This window comes from Nomascus leucogenys, chromosome 12, assembly GCF_006542625.1.
Source record: "Nomascus leucogenys isolate Asia chromosome 12, Asia_NLE_v1, whole genome shotgun sequence".
NCBI classification, from domain to species: Eukaryota; Metazoa; Chordata; class Mammalia; order Primates; family Hylobatidae; genus Nomascus; species Nomascus leucogenys.
In genome coordinates, this window is record NC_044392.1 from 1,045,031 (window position 1) to 1,063,114 (window position 18,084).

The 18,084-nt window shown below is 47.4% G+C and overlaps 1 protein-coding gene across 3 annotated transcripts in view; it reads right to left on the reverse strand.

Moving 5' to 3' along the window:
- SPOCD1 (SPOC domain containing 1) overlaps nt 1-7,890 on the reverse strand; it is a 31,103-nt gene extending 23,213 nt beyond the window's left edge. For 2 of the 3 annotated variants that reach the window (XM_030823169.1, XM_030823168.1), the window contains exons 1-2: nt 7,800-7,890; nt 5,799-7,214 (exon numbers count right to left, since the gene is read on the reverse strand). In XM_030823169.1, the coding sequence (XP_030679029.1) occupies nt 5,799-7,175 (1,377 nt within the window). In that variant the 5' untranslated portion in view covers nt 7,176-7,214; nt 7,800-7,890. The remainder of the gene's footprint in view (nt 1-5,798; nt 7,215-7,799) is intronic. The other variant, XM_030823170.1, reaches the window with a different exon arrangement.
- Nucleotides 7,891-18,084: the final 10,194 nt, after the last annotated feature.

Consider the following 18,084-nt stretch of genomic DNA (forward strand, 5'->3'; position numbering starts at 1 on the left):
AAAAAAAAAGAAGGCCGGGCCCGGTGGCTCATGCCTGTAATCCCAGCACTTTGGGAGGCCGAGGCAGGTGGATCACGAGGTCAGGAGATCGAGACCATCCTGGCCAACATGGTGAAACCCCATCTCTACTAAAAATACAAAAAAAATACAAAATGGTGCGGTGGCGGGGCGCACCTGTAGTCTCAGCTACTTGGGAGGTTGAGGCAGGAGAATTTCTTGAACCTGGGAGGCAGAGGTTGCAGTGAGCTGCAATCACGCCACTGCACTCCAGCCTGGCAACAGAGCAAGACTCCATCTCAAAAAAAAAAAAAAGAAAAGAAAACTTTTTAATTAGCCAGGCATGCATGGTGGCACTTGCCTGTAGTCCCAGGTACTCGGGAGTCTGAAGCATGAGGATTTCTGGAGCCCTGGAGTTCAAGGCTGCACTGAACTATGATCTCACCACTGCACTCCAGCCTGGGTGACAGAGCAAGACCCTGTCTCTAACAAAAAAATTTAAAAAATGGCCGGGCGCAGTGGCTCACACCTGTAATCCCAGCCTGACCAACATGGTGAGGCCCTGTCTCTACTAAAAATACACAAATTAGCCGGGCATAGTGGCGGGCACCTGTAATCCCAGTTACTTGGGAGGCTGAGGCAGGAGAATCGCTTGAACCTGGGAGGGGGAGGTTGCAGTGAGCTGAGATCACACCACTGTACTCCAGCCAAAAAACTTTTTTAAGAAAAGACTTAACAAGAATAACCAAAATGCATGAAAAGATACTCCTTAGCAAGAGGGCAGTGAAAATTAAAACAACATTGAGACACCACAGCATATCTCCATTTCAGCAAAAAAACCTAAATCTGGTACCATCAAGGGCTGGTGAAGATGTGAAGTCACCGGCACATCCATACACTGCTGATGGGGGTGTATACTATTTCAACCACTTTAGAAAACATCTGGCACCATTTAAGTTGAAGATGTGTCCACTCTATAACCTAGCAATTCCACCCCAGAAAATATTCCCTGGAGATACTCTTGCCCATAGGTACCAAAAACCATACAAAACTATCACAGCAGCACCATGTGTAGTAGAAAAAAAAAATTTCCACACGGAGTCAACAAATAAATAAACTGGGGCATATTCATGCAATGGGGATACTTGGTGCCAACACTCAGGAACTGTGTGATCTTGGGAAAGTTACTTAATCTCTCTGTGCCTCTGTTTTCTCATCAGCAGCATGAGGATAATACCAGTATTTACCTCATGGTGTTGGGGCAAGGATCATATCATTATTCAAGACTCTTAGAACAGTGCCTGGAACAGAACAAGCTCTCTCTGCAAATGCCTGTGTTGATAAAGTTCCTTGGTCCCTGTCCTGGAGAAAGGCCATCCTGACACTCGACCACCCTGCAGGCTCTGCATTTCCATTCAAGCTGGCCTCTCCCACCTGGCTCCTGTCCCACCTGTAACCCCCACCCTCCACTCCTGCAACACTCCAAGCTGCCTCTTGCAATGCAGCTCTGCAGGGCACTGCCCTCTTCCTAGCAAGCCTCTCCTACTTTCTCACCTGCTGAACACCTACTTCCCTTGCCCAGACCCAGTTCAGACAGCCCCCTCCTCTGCCCTCCCCTCCCCTCCCCTCTGGACATCCACAGTCCACTGGGCTTCAGCCTGTATTTCAATTCTCTGGTTAGTGGCTTTCTCCTCTCACTAGACTGTAAGATCCCTGGCGAGCCCCACTCCTTGTTCAACAAATTATAATAAAGCCCCGTAAACAGTCAAGTTATGCAAGACTGGAGTCAAACCCTGGCTCGGCCACTTACTCGCAATGTGCCCTGAGTGAGTCACTTAAGTTCTCGGAAGCCCAGTTTTCTTACTTAGTAAAATGGGGATATTAGTGTTGACTTTTTTTTTTTTTTGAGACAGGGTCTCACTCTGTTGCCCAGGCTGGAAGGCAGCAGCACCAGCACAGCTTACTATAGCCTTGACTTCCTGCAATCAGGTGATCCTCTCACCTCAGCCTCCCAGGTAGCTGGAACTACAGGCACACGCCACCATGCCCAGCTAATTTTTGTATTTTTTTGTAGAGACAGGGTTTTGCCACATTGCTCAGGCTGGTCTCCGGAGCTCAAGCAATCCACCCGCCTTGGCCTCCCAAAGTGCTGGGATTACAGGTGTGAGCCACCACGCCCGGCCGACATTGACCTTCAGTGGTTAACGTGAGGATTAAATGAGATGGCCTACGTGAAGCCCCCAGTCTATCGTAAGCACACTAATGAAACGAGCTCCTCTTAGGCTGCTCATCTGTTGGGAAGACACACTCCTCCTTCACTCACCTCTTGACACTTTGCAGCTGCAGAGAGCATACCTTGAACCAGGGATTCTGGGTCAGGCCCGAGGAGCTGTGTGCCTCCCTGGTTATGACTGGTGGAATGCGAGCAGCCCAGGGTCACTGGCAGAGCTGCCCTCCCCACACCCACTGCTATCCCACCCACAGAGCAGCTCCAAACCTCACTGGCCACTGTGGGGCCCAGGACGGACAAGAGAATGGCATCCAGTCCCCTCCCATCTCTCCTCCAAGAGTCTCTGGTTCATGCCAGAAGAATACAACACGGCCAGCCTCTGATATCAGACTCCTGGCAGTTCTGGGGCCCAGTTCATTCTCCCCACTTCATAGAGGAGGCAACTCAGATTCAGAGAAGAGACATTTCTAAATGTCTAAGGTCTTCTTGCAGCCAGGCGTGGTGGCTCACGCCTGTAATCCCAGCACTTTGGAAGGCCGAGGCAGCGGATCACCTGAGGTCAGGAGTTCGAGACCAGCCTGGCCAACATAGTGAAATCCTGTCTCTACTAAAAACACAAAAATTAGCCGGGCGTGGTGGTCCGCACCTGTAGTCCCAGCTACTCAGGAGGCTGAGGCAGGAGAATCCCTTGAAACCAGGAGGCGAAGGTTGCAGTGAGTCAAGATTGTGCCACTGCACTCCAGCCTGAGTGACAGGGCGAGACTCCATCTTAAAAAAAAAAATTAAATAAAAAAAAATAAAGTCTTCTTGCCACTGAGCTTAAGAAAGGAAAAACAAAAAAGTTAAACTCATCTAAATGTCTAAAGACAGGTCTAAAGTCACCCTTTAAGAGTGTATTAAGCTCTGTATTAAGAGGCAGGGCTTGACCTTGAACCTCTCTGTCTGCCCCTGCCACAAGCCAGGCTGTCTGCAGGGGAAGGTGCTAAGGCCCTAAACGGGGCTCCAGACCAGCCGGGCACTGTGCCCCCCATTGCCCAGGCCCCACTCAGCCCTGTCCGCAACCACACGCCTGTCCCTGTCACAGCCCAGACTCAATTCTTCTCCCGCAGCTGGTACTGGTTGTCATGGCAACGAGTTGTTTGGAAAGCTGTGGGGTGATGGGCTGTGCCGCAGAGTCAAGGATGGAGCCTGGAGGAGCCAGCAGTCGTGGGCTGCTTCCAGTCAAGCCAGGCAGGAAGCTGGCTCCACCATCACACTCAAACCAGCCCCCTTAAAGGCTGCAGACCCAGGAATCCCAATTCTGGGCATCTGGTCCAAATACATCATGTGAAGAAGAGAGGAGCCAGACGCACAAGGATGGTCACCCCTGCATTACTTACAGCAGGACGAAATTGCTTATGTCACTAACAGGTAACCTATTTGAGTATTTTTCTTGCACCAAGCACCGCGTTAAATGCCAAACATGTGTCATCTCATTTCATCCTCACCACCTCCCTAGGAGGTAAGCACTCTTCATACCCACATTTTGCAGATGAGAGAATTACACTTGAAAAGGTGAAGCCACTCGCCTCGGTGGTTCAGATAGCGGCAACGTCAGGATTGAATGTTAGCCTGTTGGCCTCCAGGGCTCAGGCTCCTAACTACACTACAGTGGTTGGAAATGAGAAGAGGAAGTCCCAGCCCTCATCCTGACAGCGCCTGTGCTGTGACAAATACATCCATAGACAGTTACGACGCAGGGCTCAGGAAAAGACCAAATTCGGCAGAACAAGGTGAACCCACTGGGAAAGATCTTCAAATACTACAGAACTTACAAAAGCAAGCAAAGTCCTGGAACAATAAGGCATAATAGGAGCCTATTTATAGATAAAAGGGCTTGATGCATAGTGGAAAACAGCTCACTGGTTCTATTTTACTAATTGGCTGTTTGGCCTTGAGTACTCATGTCACCTCTCAGAGCCTCAGTGTTCAGATCAGTAAAATGGGTATATGTCAATAGTGTCTACCTCATCGGCTTGTTACAAAGATTGCAGATAAAGTGCTTCGCACAATATCCGGCACATGTTAAGCAAGCCAGATGCTGTTACGACTGTGCCGATAACACAGAAAATACAGAGAAGGCAGTCCAGTGAGCTCTCAAGACAGACCGCCTACGCTTGTACCCTTGCTCCCAATCACCAGCTGGGTCTGTAACCTCACCTCTATGGGCATCAGATCAAAAACATCTAGCACAGGCTGGGCGCGGTGGCTCACGCTTGTAATCCCAGCACTTTGGGAGGCCAAGGCGGGCGGATCACGAGGTCAGGTGATCGAGACCACGGTGAAACCCCGTCTCTACTAAAAAAAAAAAAAATACAAAAAAATTAGCCGGGCGTGGTGGCGGGCGCCTGTAGTCCCAGCTACTCGGAGAGGCTGAGGCAGGAGAATGGCGTGAACCCGGAAGGCGGAACTTGCAGTGAGCCGAGATTGCGCCACTGCACTCCAGCCTGGGTGACAGAGCGAGAGACTCCGTCTCAAAAAAAAAAAAGAAAAACATCTAGCACATCATGCATATTCAATAAATGTGATGAAAATCCAACTATGTGAGAAATATACACCAAAAACAAGTAGACTCTTCTTCTGCCTTTGGTGTATAAATGTTAGCTATGATTATTAATAAAATGATAAGCAAGAGACAAAGGAAAGGGAAGTGGTGATATAGGGAACATGACTGGGCACTGACTCCCTAGCTGTGTGAGCCTGGAGAATATTATTAACCCTCTGAGCCTCAATTTCCCCATCTGGTTATATGGGGCTAATGCCTATCTTACAGGGTAACTGTGAACACTAAAGGAAAAGCAAATTTAACACGAATTAAGCAATTTACCTTGTGCCTTGTGCTGTGCTAGGCACCTTTTTTTTTTTAGACAGAGTCTTGCCCTGTCGCCAGGCTGGAGTACAGTGGCGTGATCTCAGCACACTGCAACCTCCGCTTCCCAGGTTCAAGTGATTCTCCTGCCTCAGCCTCCAGAGTAGCTAGAACAGGCGTGTGCCACCACGCCCAGCTAATTTTTGTATTTTTAGTAGAGACAGGGTTTCACCATGTTGGCCAGGATGGTCTTGATCTCTTGACCTCGTGATCCGCCTGCCTCCGCCTCCCAAAGTGCTGGGATTACAGGCGTGAGCCACTGCACCAGGCCTAGGCACATTATTTTATACCATAATCTCATTTAATCCTTGAAACAACCCCATGAAGCTGGAATTAGTATCCTTTTTTTACAATGAGGAAACCTAGAGAGGTTAAGAAAACATCCCACGGTCACTCAGCTAGGAAGTGGGCAGAGGCAAGATTCGAACCCAGGACTCACTGACTCCAAAAGATAATGACCCCTCACAAGGATTCAGCGAATGTAGTTTATTTTCTCTTTCCCGGTTTGTGGGCCTCATTTTACCCAGTTTAGTTAATAGGGATGTGAGAGAGAATGTTCATGAAGCGTCCGTCTAGCTTAGCTTTATTAAATTCCACCGCCAAGTATGGTATTGAGAGACATGGCCAGGCCCTTCCTATCCCAAACTCTCAAACTCAGCTCACTAGTCTGGGGCAGCCTCCTGGGCTGGGTTCCTCTGGCCTGTCCTGGTGGGAGTTGTCTGAGCTTCTGTCTGCACCCTGGTCTTGGGCACAGGGCACTGGACCTTTCTTCAGGTTTTTAGTGCCCTTGGATCTTCTCTGCTCCATGAATGGGCCTGAGCAGGCCTTGCTGGCTTCAGTATCCAGGGAGGAGCTGAGGCCGCCCAAGGGCTCCCAGGAGCTGGCACAGGTGTTAGCAGGGGCAGCGAGTCCTTGCTCCAGCCTTCCCCTGGAAGCTGGCTGAGCCTCCAGCTCCTCCTGGTCCTGTGCTGGAGCCCGGCCTTCATCGCTGCCAGCCCGCACGACACACACAGCTTCTTGCTGCTCTGCAGACGCCTGTGCTGACGCCCCCAGGCACAGTGCTGCGCTCCGTGGAGGAGCCTGTGCAGCTGAACTAAGGGACTCCCCTCCACTGGGCACTGGGAACCCGACAGGGCCACAGGGGCTGCCTGGCTGGGCCCCGTCCCCTGCAGTGGGCAAATATTCAAGTTTCTCAGTCCCTGAGGCACATCCTGCCCCACTTCCACCTGGCTCTCCAGGCCCAGACCCAGTGTCTTTTGGAGAGGGAGGACTGCAGGGGCCTCCCAAGGGCTCCAGGTCAGCAACTTGGGGAGGGTCTCCCAGAGACAGAAGGTGGTCCCCACGAGGGCTCTGATCAAGCCACAGGAAGCCGCCAGCCCCTTCCCCACACTCTGAATGAGCCCGTTGCTTCCTCCATTTCTTTCTTACCGTCACAGGGACTGGGCCTGGTGAGGATGTCAGGGGCCTTCCAGGGGGCTCCTCTTTGCTGAGTGTGGGGCTTCTTCTGTCACACCCTGGAGAACTCATTCCACCGTCTCTGGCCTGCCTGGGCCTGGGGCAGCTCACCTCCTCCACCCCTGCAAGCCTCTCCCTGCGGACCAGAGCTCTCTCTGGGAGACCAGCAGACCTGCTACAAAGTTTCCTGGGGCAGTTGTCATCTAAGATGTCACACAGAGAAACCTGAAGCCTCTTGGAGGTCAGAGCTCTCCCCTGAGCAGGCACCGAGGGCAGCTGCATGTGGAGCCCAGGACCTGGCATCGAGCCCCGGCTCTGTCCCACAGCCAGCAGCTCCAAGACCCCTCGCCGGACCTCAGCAGCACCCGCAGCCCGGGAGCTGGCACCTCGACGGGCCTCCTTCCTGGGGATCTTCCTTCTGCTGCCTGCCCTGACTCGGGGCCCAGAGCTTGCTCCCGGCCCATCTGGTGCCAGGCCTGGCATGGAGCTGGCTCCTTCCATGTTCTGTAAAAGGTCACAGTTGTGTTGGGGACTGAGCACAGGGTCTCCTGTGCTGGGGCCTTCTACGTCCCCCGCCTGGGACATGTCTGTCCACCTACCTGGGCCAAAAGCACAACACGGGCCCTGTGTGGAGACAGAAAGAGGAGACGTTGCCATGGAGAGCCCGACCTGTCAGCCCGTTCAGTGGGAACTGGGAGGAGCCCCCTCTTCCAGCCAGCGCTCCCAGACCCTTCCACTCCTGAGGCCTAGGGGCGAGCACTCCAGGGAGGGGAGCACCCAGCAGGAGCTGGTGTCCTGGGTGACGGTGGAGGGGCCTGCCTCCAAACGGGGGCTACAGTGGCCTCCAGGGTCTTCTTGTCTCTGAGAGTTCACGCATTCGCTTAAAAGGGACCTAATAAGATACCATTTATTTATGACTTATGTGCTTATTTCATTTCATACTGGCAGCCACAGGTGAGGACACTGAGATTCTGAGATGTTAAGACACTCACCCAAGGAAGCACAGGAAGTGGAAGGGCTAGGAGTCTCTCTCCCAGTTCTCACACTCCGCAAGGCGCAGATACTGAACGGGGTTCGTGCCCATAAGCCTTCTCGTCTCTCTCCCATCGGTCCCGCTCTCAAAGGTGCCCCACCCAGGTTCCCAAGCCTTACTGGGACCGTCCCCCAGCATCCAGGAAACCCGGGCCCCACCGGTCCCGTCGCTCTCACCTGGGCTTCCCTGGGTTTTCCCTCCTAGGGTTCCACCCACTGGCTGCAAAGGAGCTGGGATCACGTGACGCGGGGGAGGGCGGCCCTTGCTCAGGGATGGGGGCGGAGTCGCTGATGATGCGCAAAGGGCGGCTCCCCAGGCGCGCTGGCGTTCCTGCCCCGGCAGAGGGCGCCCTCTTCCTCCTGAGGGCTTCCTGGAGGAGGTGCCGATCCTGGCTCCCAAGCAGAGGTAGGTGGGTGCATGGGGCAGCGAGGGGCCTTGGCTGCCTGCCTGAGAGTTTAACTTGATCCTACCGCAGTAGTCCCTGAGCCAGTAGGACAATGTCAGAATTACCTAGATTTTGTGCCTAATTATATTTTATTTTATTTTATTTTTTAAACTTTTATTTTAGGGTCAGAGGTCCATATGCAGGTTTTTAATATACGTAAACTTATGTCACAGGGGTTGTTGTACAGATTATTTCGTCACCCAGTTATCAAGCCTAGTACCCAGTATTTATTTTTTCTTATCCTCTACTGCCTCCCACCCTCCACCCCCAAGCAGGCCCCAGTGTCTGTTGTTTCCCTCTTTCTGTCCACGTGTTCTCATCATTTAGCTCCCACTTATAAGTGAGAACATGCAATATTTGGTTTTTCCATTCCTGCATTAGTTTGCTAAGGATAATGGCCTCCAGCTCCATCCATGTCCCTGCAAAGGACATGCTCTCATTCTTTTTTATGGCTGCATAGTATCCCATTGTGTATATGTACCACATTTTCTTTAGCCAATCTGCCATTGATGGGCATTTAGGTTGATTCCATGTCTTTGCTATTGTGAATAGTGCTTGCCTAATTTAAAAAGAAAATCTCAAATGTAATTAATGTAGATGGAAATGCAGATTCAAGCCCAATAGAAGGTTAGAAATAAAAAGCTTAAAGCTATCTCTCGTTTCCCAATCCCCCAACTCCTGGAAACAACTGTGTTTTGTTTTTTATTTTTTACCATGTTTGTTGTCCTGTTAATTTTTTAAATTTCGTAACTGTGAATAATATACTCATACCTCTATTACTTGATTTATTAATTTTAACTGTGTCTGTTGTATCTGTTGACTTCCTGCTGTGGTGATTTTATTAACCACCCTTTCCCCCTTTCTCTTCCATTTTTCATATATATTTTTTGTTTGTTTGTTTGTTTGTTTGTTTGTTTTTGAAACGGAGTCTTGCTCTGTCGCCCAGGCTGGAGTGCAGTGGTGCAGTCTCAGCTCACTACAACCTCTGCCTCCCAGGGTCAAGCAATTCTGCTACCTCAGCCTCCCGAGTAGCTGGGATTACAGGCACACGCCACCATTTTTGTATTTTTACAAAATTTTTGTAAAATTTTTGTATTTTTAGTAGAGACAGGGCTAATTTTTGTATTTTTAGTAGAGACAGGGCTTCACCATGCTGGCCAAGCTGGTCTCAAACTCCTGACCTTGTGATCCACCCACCTCAGCCTCCCAAAGTGCTGGGATTACAGACGTTGGCCCTCTTTTTTATATTTATATTTTAAATTTTACTATTGGTTTCTATTATCACTTTGAATAATATTCTTAAATGTCTGTTTCTTCTGTATATTGTATCTCTTGACTCTTCTCTGTGTGAAATGGATAATTTCCCTTGGTGTCCCCTCCCTGCTTCTGCCGTTATCCATGAACTAAGCTTTTACTTTTGTATCGCTGAGGTTTACAGCATTTACATTCCATTCGGTAAAGATAATTCAGTTTACCATTGTTTACCTGTAGATTGATTCTTAACACTGAAAACCAAATGACATTTATAATGTTATGATTATGTAAATACTTTTACTGCAGAAACAGGAGTGTTTGGCTTTTTTTTGACATAGGGTCTGGCTCTGTCACTCAGGCTGGGTTGCGGTAGTGTAATCATAGCTCACTGCAGCTTTGACCTCCCGGGCTCAAGTGATATTCCCATCTCAGCCTCCTGAGTAGCTGGTACTGCAGGCATGCACCGCCATGCCCAGCTAATTTTTTTTTATTTTTTTATTTTTTGGTGGAGACGAGATCTCACTGTGTGGCCCAGACTGGTCTCGAACTCCTGAGCGCAAGCGATCCTCCCATCTTGGCCTGGGATTACAGGCGTGAGCCACCGCACCTGGCCAGAGCCAGGGATTTGATAAGCCTGATTGCGAGGAAGATGGAATTCCCTGGCACTAAATCTGTGCCAGGTGAGACTGTGAGAACCTTCCAGGCCAATGGAATACTAAACCACAGTTAGACTCAATAAATTAGATCTATATATCAACATGAATGTATCTCAATGACGTAATGTGGAATTTTAAAAACAGCATAGTATGAATAACAAGGGAAACCGAGTCTGGAGTACACGGGAACTCCCCATTCTAATCTTCAGATTTTTCTGTAGATCTAAAACTATTCTAAAACACAAGGTTTATTACAAAAAACAAACCAAGCTATTGGATAATCCATATTGAAAACTATCATGATATGGCAGTCAGAGTATAGATGAGGTAAGAGTAGAGACTGGATGTCACCGATGACAAAAATTACTGCTCTAAGGAAATAATTTTTGTAAATAAGAAGCCCTCCCTCTAAGGAATGTCTTGGTCATGATGGCAGAAAGTTGACCAGGTTCCCTAAGGCCAGTGAACTAAGGCATTCTGGTCCAAATGGATAACGGAAGTCTCCCACATTGGATAGAGAAAGGGGGAGTGGAGATGTTGTCAGTACCACATGGTATAGAGATAAAGAATGGCTAACACGCAGTGCTGTTTTGAGCCAGGGACTGGTCTAAATGCTTTACCTATATTAATCCTGTATTTGCCTATATTAATTTACCTATATTAATCCTTACAGCAAGTCTGTGAGGTAAGAACTGTTATTATCCTTATCTGACAGATGAGGGAATAGGCAAAGACGGATTAAGTAATTTGCTCAAGATTAGCAAGTATCGGTTTTAGAAGCCAGCCAGTCTCTGGCCAGTTTCTCTATCTCCTGGTATTTTATTTATTTATTTATTTATTTATTTATTTAGTTAGTTAGTTAGTTTTTTTTGAGACAGTCTCACTCTATCACCCAGCCTGGAGTGCAGTGGCATGATCTCAACTCACTGCAACCTCCACCTCCCAGGTTCAGGCGATTCTTCTACCTCAGCCTCCAGAGTAGCTGGGATTACGGGCGCACGCCACCACACCCAGCTAATTTTTGTGTTTTAAGTAGAGATGAGGTTTCACTATGTTGGCCAGCCTGGTCTCAAAATCCTGACCTCAAGTGATCTGCCCGTATCGGCCTCTCAAAGTGCTGAGATTACAGGTGTGAGCCACTGGGCCAGGCCTTTCTCCTGGTATTCTAAAATGTCTCATTGTCATAAAAAAATAAAGTAAGGTTTTGCCCAGGTTTTGGCCTAATGCTATTTGCCTCATCATTAGCTGTTTGCTCCATTGACTCATGACAGCACCTCTGCAATATACCTGGTTCCCATTAAAGAATGCAATTTATTTCTTGGCTTTCTTTTTCTTTTGAGACCGAGTTTCTCTCTCGTTGCCCAGGCTGGAGTGCAGTGGTGGGATCTTGCTTCACTGCAACCTTCGCCTCCTGGGTTCAAACGATTCCCCTGCCTCAACCTCCCAAGTAGCTGGGATTGCAGGTGTCCACCACCATGCTCGGCTAATTTTTTGTGTTATTAGTAGAGATGGGGTTTCACCATGTTGGCCAGGCTGGTCTCCAACTCCTGACCTCAGGTGATCCACCTGCCTTGGCCTCCCAAAGTGCTGGGATTACAGGCATGAACCACCATGCCTGGCCTATTTATTGGCTTTCTTTTCTCTTCCACTGATCAATTTGTCTATTCTCAATCAATATTGTTTTAGTTCTATGGTTTTGTGATAAATACTGCTATTGGGGGAGCAAGCTCCACCCCCTCAGACTGGTTTCTATTTTTTATAATCGTCTTAGCTAACTGTATACTGTAGAGTCATTTTGTCAAGATCCTTGAAAAATTGTGTTGGGATTTAAATTAGAATTTCATCGTATTTACAGATTACGGATAAAATTGAAAAATACTGAGTCTTCTCATCCATAAATGTACCTTATTTCCATTCTGCCAGGCCTTCAATTCATTTTTGTGATTTTTATTCATCAAAATATTGCACATTTTAATTAAATTATTCTATTCTTTAATATTTTTATTGCATTTTATTTTTTCTTTTTCTTTTTCTTTTTTTTTTTTTTTTTTTTGTTGTTGTTGAGATAAGGTCTCGCTTTGTGTACAGGCCGAAGTACAGTGATCACCTGGGCTCAGATGATTCTCCCACCTCAGCCTCTTGAGTAGCTGGGACTACAGGCGCCTACCACCATGTTTGACTAAATTTTTGGTTTTTTGTAGAAACGGCATCTTGCTATGTTGCTCAGGCTGGTCTCAAACTCTTGGACTCAAGCAATCCTCCCACCTCGGCTTCCCAAAGTGCTGGGATTGCAGACATGAGCCACCATGCCGAGAGTGGTGACTCACGCCTGTAATCCCAACACTTTGAGAGGCCCGGGGGGCAGATCACTTGAGCCCAGGAATTCAAGCCAGTCTGGGCAACATGGTGAAGCCCTGTCTCTACAAAAAATACAGAATTATCCGGGAATGGTGGCATGTCCCATACTCCCTGTAGTCCCAGTTATTGGGAGGCTAAGGTGGGAGGATGGCTTGAGCCCAGGAGATGGAGGCTGCAGTGAGCTGAGATTGTGCCACTGCACTCCAGCCTAAGTGACAGAGTGAGACCCTGTTGCAAAGATATTAATAGTATTCTCATGATTCAAAAGTCTCTATTGTATTGATTACAGTCCCCTTTTAATTCCTAATACTATTTATTTGTGCTTGCTCTCTTTCTCTCAATCATCCTAGGTTTTTTGGTAAATCCGATTTTTGCTTTTTTACCTCTGTTTTTTATGATGTTGTTATTATATTTTCTATTTCACTATCTTCTGGTTTTACCTTTCTTATTTACTTTCTTCTATTTCCTTTGGTTTACTCTTGTTCTTTCATTTTTTTTTTAAGAGACAGAGTCTTACTCTGTTGTCCAGGCTGAAGTGCAGTGGTGTGATCATGGCTTGCTGCAGCCTTAAATGCCTACTGATTGGCCTCAAGCTAATTTTTTAAATTATTTTAAATGATTTTGGAGAGATAGAGTCTCATTATGTTGCCCAGGCTGGTCTCAAACTCGTGGCCTAAAGTGACCCACTCCCAACACTTTGGGAGGCCAAGGTGGGAGGATCACTTGCATCCAAGAGTTTGAGACAAGCCAGACAACATAGTGAGACCTTGTCTCTACAAAAAATACAAAAATTAGCCAGACATGGTGGTGCATGCATGTATTCCCAGCCTAGAGACAGGCTCTCTAGGGAAACAAAGTACTAGTGCCTAACATTTCTATTTTTTGTGAAGATGAAGTCTCTCTATGTTGCCCAGGCTGGTCTTGAATTCCAGGGCTCAAGCAATCCTCCTGCCTCAGCCTCCCAAAGCACTGGGATTACAAGCATAAGCCATCACAGCCAGTGGCTACCTGTTATTATTAAAAATAAATGTAGTTTCAGGCCAGACATGGTGGCTCATGCTTGTAATCCCAGCACTTTGGGAAGCCAAGATAGGAGGATCATTGAGGCCAGGAGTTCAAGACCAGCCTGGTCAACATAGTGAGACCCCCCATCTCTAACTAAAAATAAATAAATCATACATAAATAAATGTTTCAGCCAGGCATGATGGTGAACATGTGTAATCCCAGCTACTCTGGTGGCTGAGGCAGGAGGATCCCTTGACCTCAGGAGTTTGAGACCAGCCTAGGCAACATAGCGAGACCCTCTATTGAAAAGAAAATGAAAATATACTTTTACTGCATTGTGATCAGTTAAAATTGTCTATGTTTTTTTTTTACGTTTTTTTGTTTTTTTTTTTTTTTGAGATAGAGTCTTGCTCTGTCACCCAGGCTGGAGTACAGTGGTACAATCTCGGCTCACTGCAACCCCTACCTCCCGGTTCAAGCGATTCTCCTGCCTCAGCCTCCCGAGTAGCTGGGATTACAGGCACCCACCACCACGCCCGGCTAATTTTTGTATTTTTAGTAGAGACGGGGGTTTCACCGTGTTGGCCAGGCTGGTCTCGAACTCCTGACCTCATGATCCACTCGCCTTGGCCTCCCGAAGTGCTAGGATTACAGGCGTGAGCCACGGCACCTGGCCAACAGTTTAAGCTTTTCTTACCTCAAGCTTTTTACTCATGTTTTTCAAGTCCATAGTAATCTATAGTAACTTGAATCTACAGAAATCAGTGTTCAATGCAGAAAACAAAAACTACTCTAGATATTTTAAGCACAATGAGGTTTAATACAGGGCACTGGATGTTTCACAAGTCATTGGGAGGCCAGGCACAGTGGCTCACGCCTGTAATGCCAGCACTTTGGGAGGCCGAGGTGGGTGGACTGCTTGAGCTTAGAGGAGTTCAAGACCAGCCCAGGCAACATGGCAAAACCCCGTCTCTACAAAAAGTACAAAAATTAGCCGGCTGTGGTGGCGCATCCCTGTAGTCCCAGCTACTTAGGAGGCTGAGGTAGGAGGGTGGCTTGAGCCCAGGAGGCAGAGGTTGTAGAGAGCCGAGATCGCACCACTGCACTCCAGCCTGGGTGACAGAGCCAGACGCTGTCTAAAAAATAAAAAATAAAAAAAGTCACTGGCAGGCTATAGGAGTGGACCCGAGGCTGGGCCTAGAACACACATTAGAAGTGTATTTATAAATACACTGCTAGGGTAACAGTACAAAGATCTAATACAGGCACTGCCACTGCTGCTTCTGCTGCCCACACACACAACACTAGGGGCCAGATATTGGTGCGGGCACACTCCACAGCGCCACGGCTGTGCTTGGAAGCAGTAACAGCCCACGGAAAAGGACAATGGTCTTGGCCTCTCATCTGCGTTTCAGATCTTGCACAATAGCACTAAGTGGTGGAAGATAATTGACATCTGAAACACTCATTGTAAGGGAGTCTGCAAAAGAGTTTTGGCTTTCTGTCCTCTACAGGAAGGCATACTAGGATGTGGAGGATTGCTTGAGCCCAGGAGTTCAAGGCTTCTGTGAGCTATGATAGCACCACTGCACTCCAACCTGGGTAACAGAGTGAGGCCCTGTCTCTAAAAAAAACTTTTAAATAAAATTTTAAAAAATCGGCTGGGCACAGTGGCTCATGCCTGTAATCCCAGCACTTTGGTAGGCCAAGGCAGGCGGATCACTTGAGGTCAGGAGTTTGAGACCATCCCGGCTAACATGGCGAAAACCTGTCTCTACTAAAAATACAGAAATTAGCCGGGCATGGCGGCAGGCACCTGTAATCCCTGCTACTCGGGAGGCTGAGGCAGGAGAATTGCTTAAACCCGGGAGGCAGAGGTTACAGTGAACCAAGGTTGCGCCACTGCACTCCAGCCTGGGCAACAGAGCAAGACGCCAACTCAAAAATATATATATATTTTAAATCTCACACAATTATTACGGACTTGTCAATTTTTTTCCTTTACCTCTGTAAGTTCCTGCTTTATATATATTTAAAAACACTTTTTTTTTTTTTTTTTTTTGAGACAGAGTCTTGCTCTGTGCCCCAGGCTGGAGTGCAGTGGCGCGATCTCGGCTCACTGCAAGCTCCGCCTCCCGGGTTCACGCCATTCTCCTGCCTCAGCCTCCCGAGTAGCTGGGACTACAGGCGCCCACCACCACCCGGCTAATTTTTTGTATTTTTAGTAGAGACGGGTTTTCACTGTGTTAGCCGGGATGGTCTCGATCTCCTGACCTCGTGATCCACCCGCCTCGGCCTCCCAAAGTGCTGGGATTACAGGCTTGAGCCACCGCCCCCGGCCTAAAAACACTTTTTTAGGAGCATGCAAATTCATAAATTTTTACATCTTTTTTTGGAGATTATAACTTTCATCAATGCCAAATGTGCCTTTTCTTCCTATTAATGTTCTTCTGCTTTAATTCAGTTTTTCTGATATTAATACTGGTACACTGCTTCCTTGCGGTAGTATTTAGCTGATATAGTTTTGTGGGTGTTTTTTTTTGTTTTTTTGTTTTGTTTTGTTTTGTTTTGTTTTGTTTTGTTTTTCAGAGACAGGGTCATGCTGTGTCACCCAGCTTAAGTGCAGTGGCACGATTACAGCTCACTGCAGCCTCTAACTCTTGGGCTCAAGTGACCTCCTGGGCTCAAGTGATCCTCCTGCCTCAGTCTCCCAAAGTGCTGGGAATTCAGGTATGAGCCACTGCACCCTGCCTATTATTCATTTTTTACAGAGGAGGAAAGGTGGGCTTCAAATCCATGACTCGCTAGGGATTGCTCCGCTGGAGATAAGCAGAACCATGTCCAACCTCAAGTCCAAAGTCCCTCCGCCAGACTGTATTCCCACAAGGGCGGGAACCAGACTGGGTCTGCCTTGTTGGCCAGTTCATTCACAGGGCCTGAGGTGGTGCCTGTCGTTTAATACGAAAACACACCCAGAGGCAGTCAGAGAGGGAGGAAGAACACAATGGCACGACATCAAGGAAGACAGGGAAAGACTGTTTGAGGTTTTGTGGATTTTTTTTCCCCTGATAAATTATTTATTTTGGAATAATTTTAGACTTACAGAAAAGTTACAAATATATAAGAAGTTCCATCTACCCCTCACCTATTTTCTCTCATTGTTAACATCTTCTATTACTGTGGTCTCTGCGTAAACTAAGAAACCAACATTGGTACATTACTATTAACTAAACTCCAACTTTATGTGGATTCCACCAGTTTGCCTCTTCAGGTCCTCTGTCTGTTCCAGGCTCCCGTGCAGGCTACCACGTTGCATTAGCTGCCGTGCCCTTAGTCTCCTCTGATCTGTGACAGTTTCTCCATCATCCCTTGTTTTTCATGACCTTGACAGTTTTGAGGAGTCATCGTCAGGTATTTTATAGAGTGTTTCTTAATTTGGATTTCCCTGATGCTTTTCTCCAGATTAAACTGGTCTCAGCGGTTTTGGAAAGAATGCCACACAGGGAAAATGCCTTCTCACATCACAGCAGGGGGCACGTGGTAGCCACAGGTGATATTAACCTCCACCGCTTGGTAGAAAGTGCTTTCCAGACTTCTCCACTGCCAAATTACTACTTTAAGAATTTTAAAGGCTGGACACAGTGCCTCATGCCTATAATCCTAACACTTTGGGAGGCTGAGGCGGGCAGATCATTTGAGGTCAGGAGTTCAAGACCAGCCTGGCCAACATGGCAAAACCCTGTCTCTACTAAAAATACAAAAATTAGCTGGGCATGTTGCCGGGCACCTGTAATCCCAGCTTGTCGGGAAGCTGATGCAAGAGATTCGCTTGAACCCAGGAGGTGGAGGTTGCAATGAGCTGAGATTGCACCACCACACTCCAGCCTGGGCAACAGAACGAGACTCCATCTCAAAAAAAAAAAATTTAAGATGGAGAGAGGTAGTGTTTTCAAAGAATGTTGAATGATGTGGAGGAAGTGTCATAATGTGATGTTAAGCAAAGGAAGAGAATGGAAGGAAATCCACCAGAATGTTGACAGTGGCTCTTTCTCAGTTGCTTCTTTTCTCCTGTTGCGTTTTGCGTTTTCTTTCTTTCTTTTTCTTTTTCTTTTTTTTTTTGAGAGGGAGTCTTGCTCTGTCGCCCAGGCTGGAGTGCAGTGGCGTGATCTCAGCTCACTGCAAGCCCTGCCTCCCGGGTTCACGCCATTCTCCTGCTTCAGCCTCCCAAGTAGGTGGGACTACAGGCATCTGCCATCACGCCTGGCTAATTTTTTTTTGTATTTTTAGTAGAGACGGGGTTTCACCATGTTGGCCAGGATGGTCTCAATCTCCTGACCTCATGATCTGCCTGCCTCGGCCTTCCAAAGCGCTGGGATTACAGGCGTGAGCCACCACGCCCAGCCTCTTGTGTTTTTTCATTACTCTACAATAAATATATAGGACTTGAAATTTCTTTAACGTTTTTAAAAAATTGTGTATAGTATCACCTCCATTATACAGATAACACATACAGACATATTTTTTCACAGGAACAATGTATAAAATATCCATTAAATGTTGATAGCTAGGGATTATCTCTGGATGGTAACTTTTATTTCTTCATTGTGATTTTGTGTATTTTTCCATTTTTAAATAATAATCTTATTTTACTTTTTTATTTTAATTTTTTAAGAGACAGGGTCTTGCTCTGTCACCCAGACTGGAGTGCAGTAGTGCAATCATAGCTCACTGCAGCCTCCAAT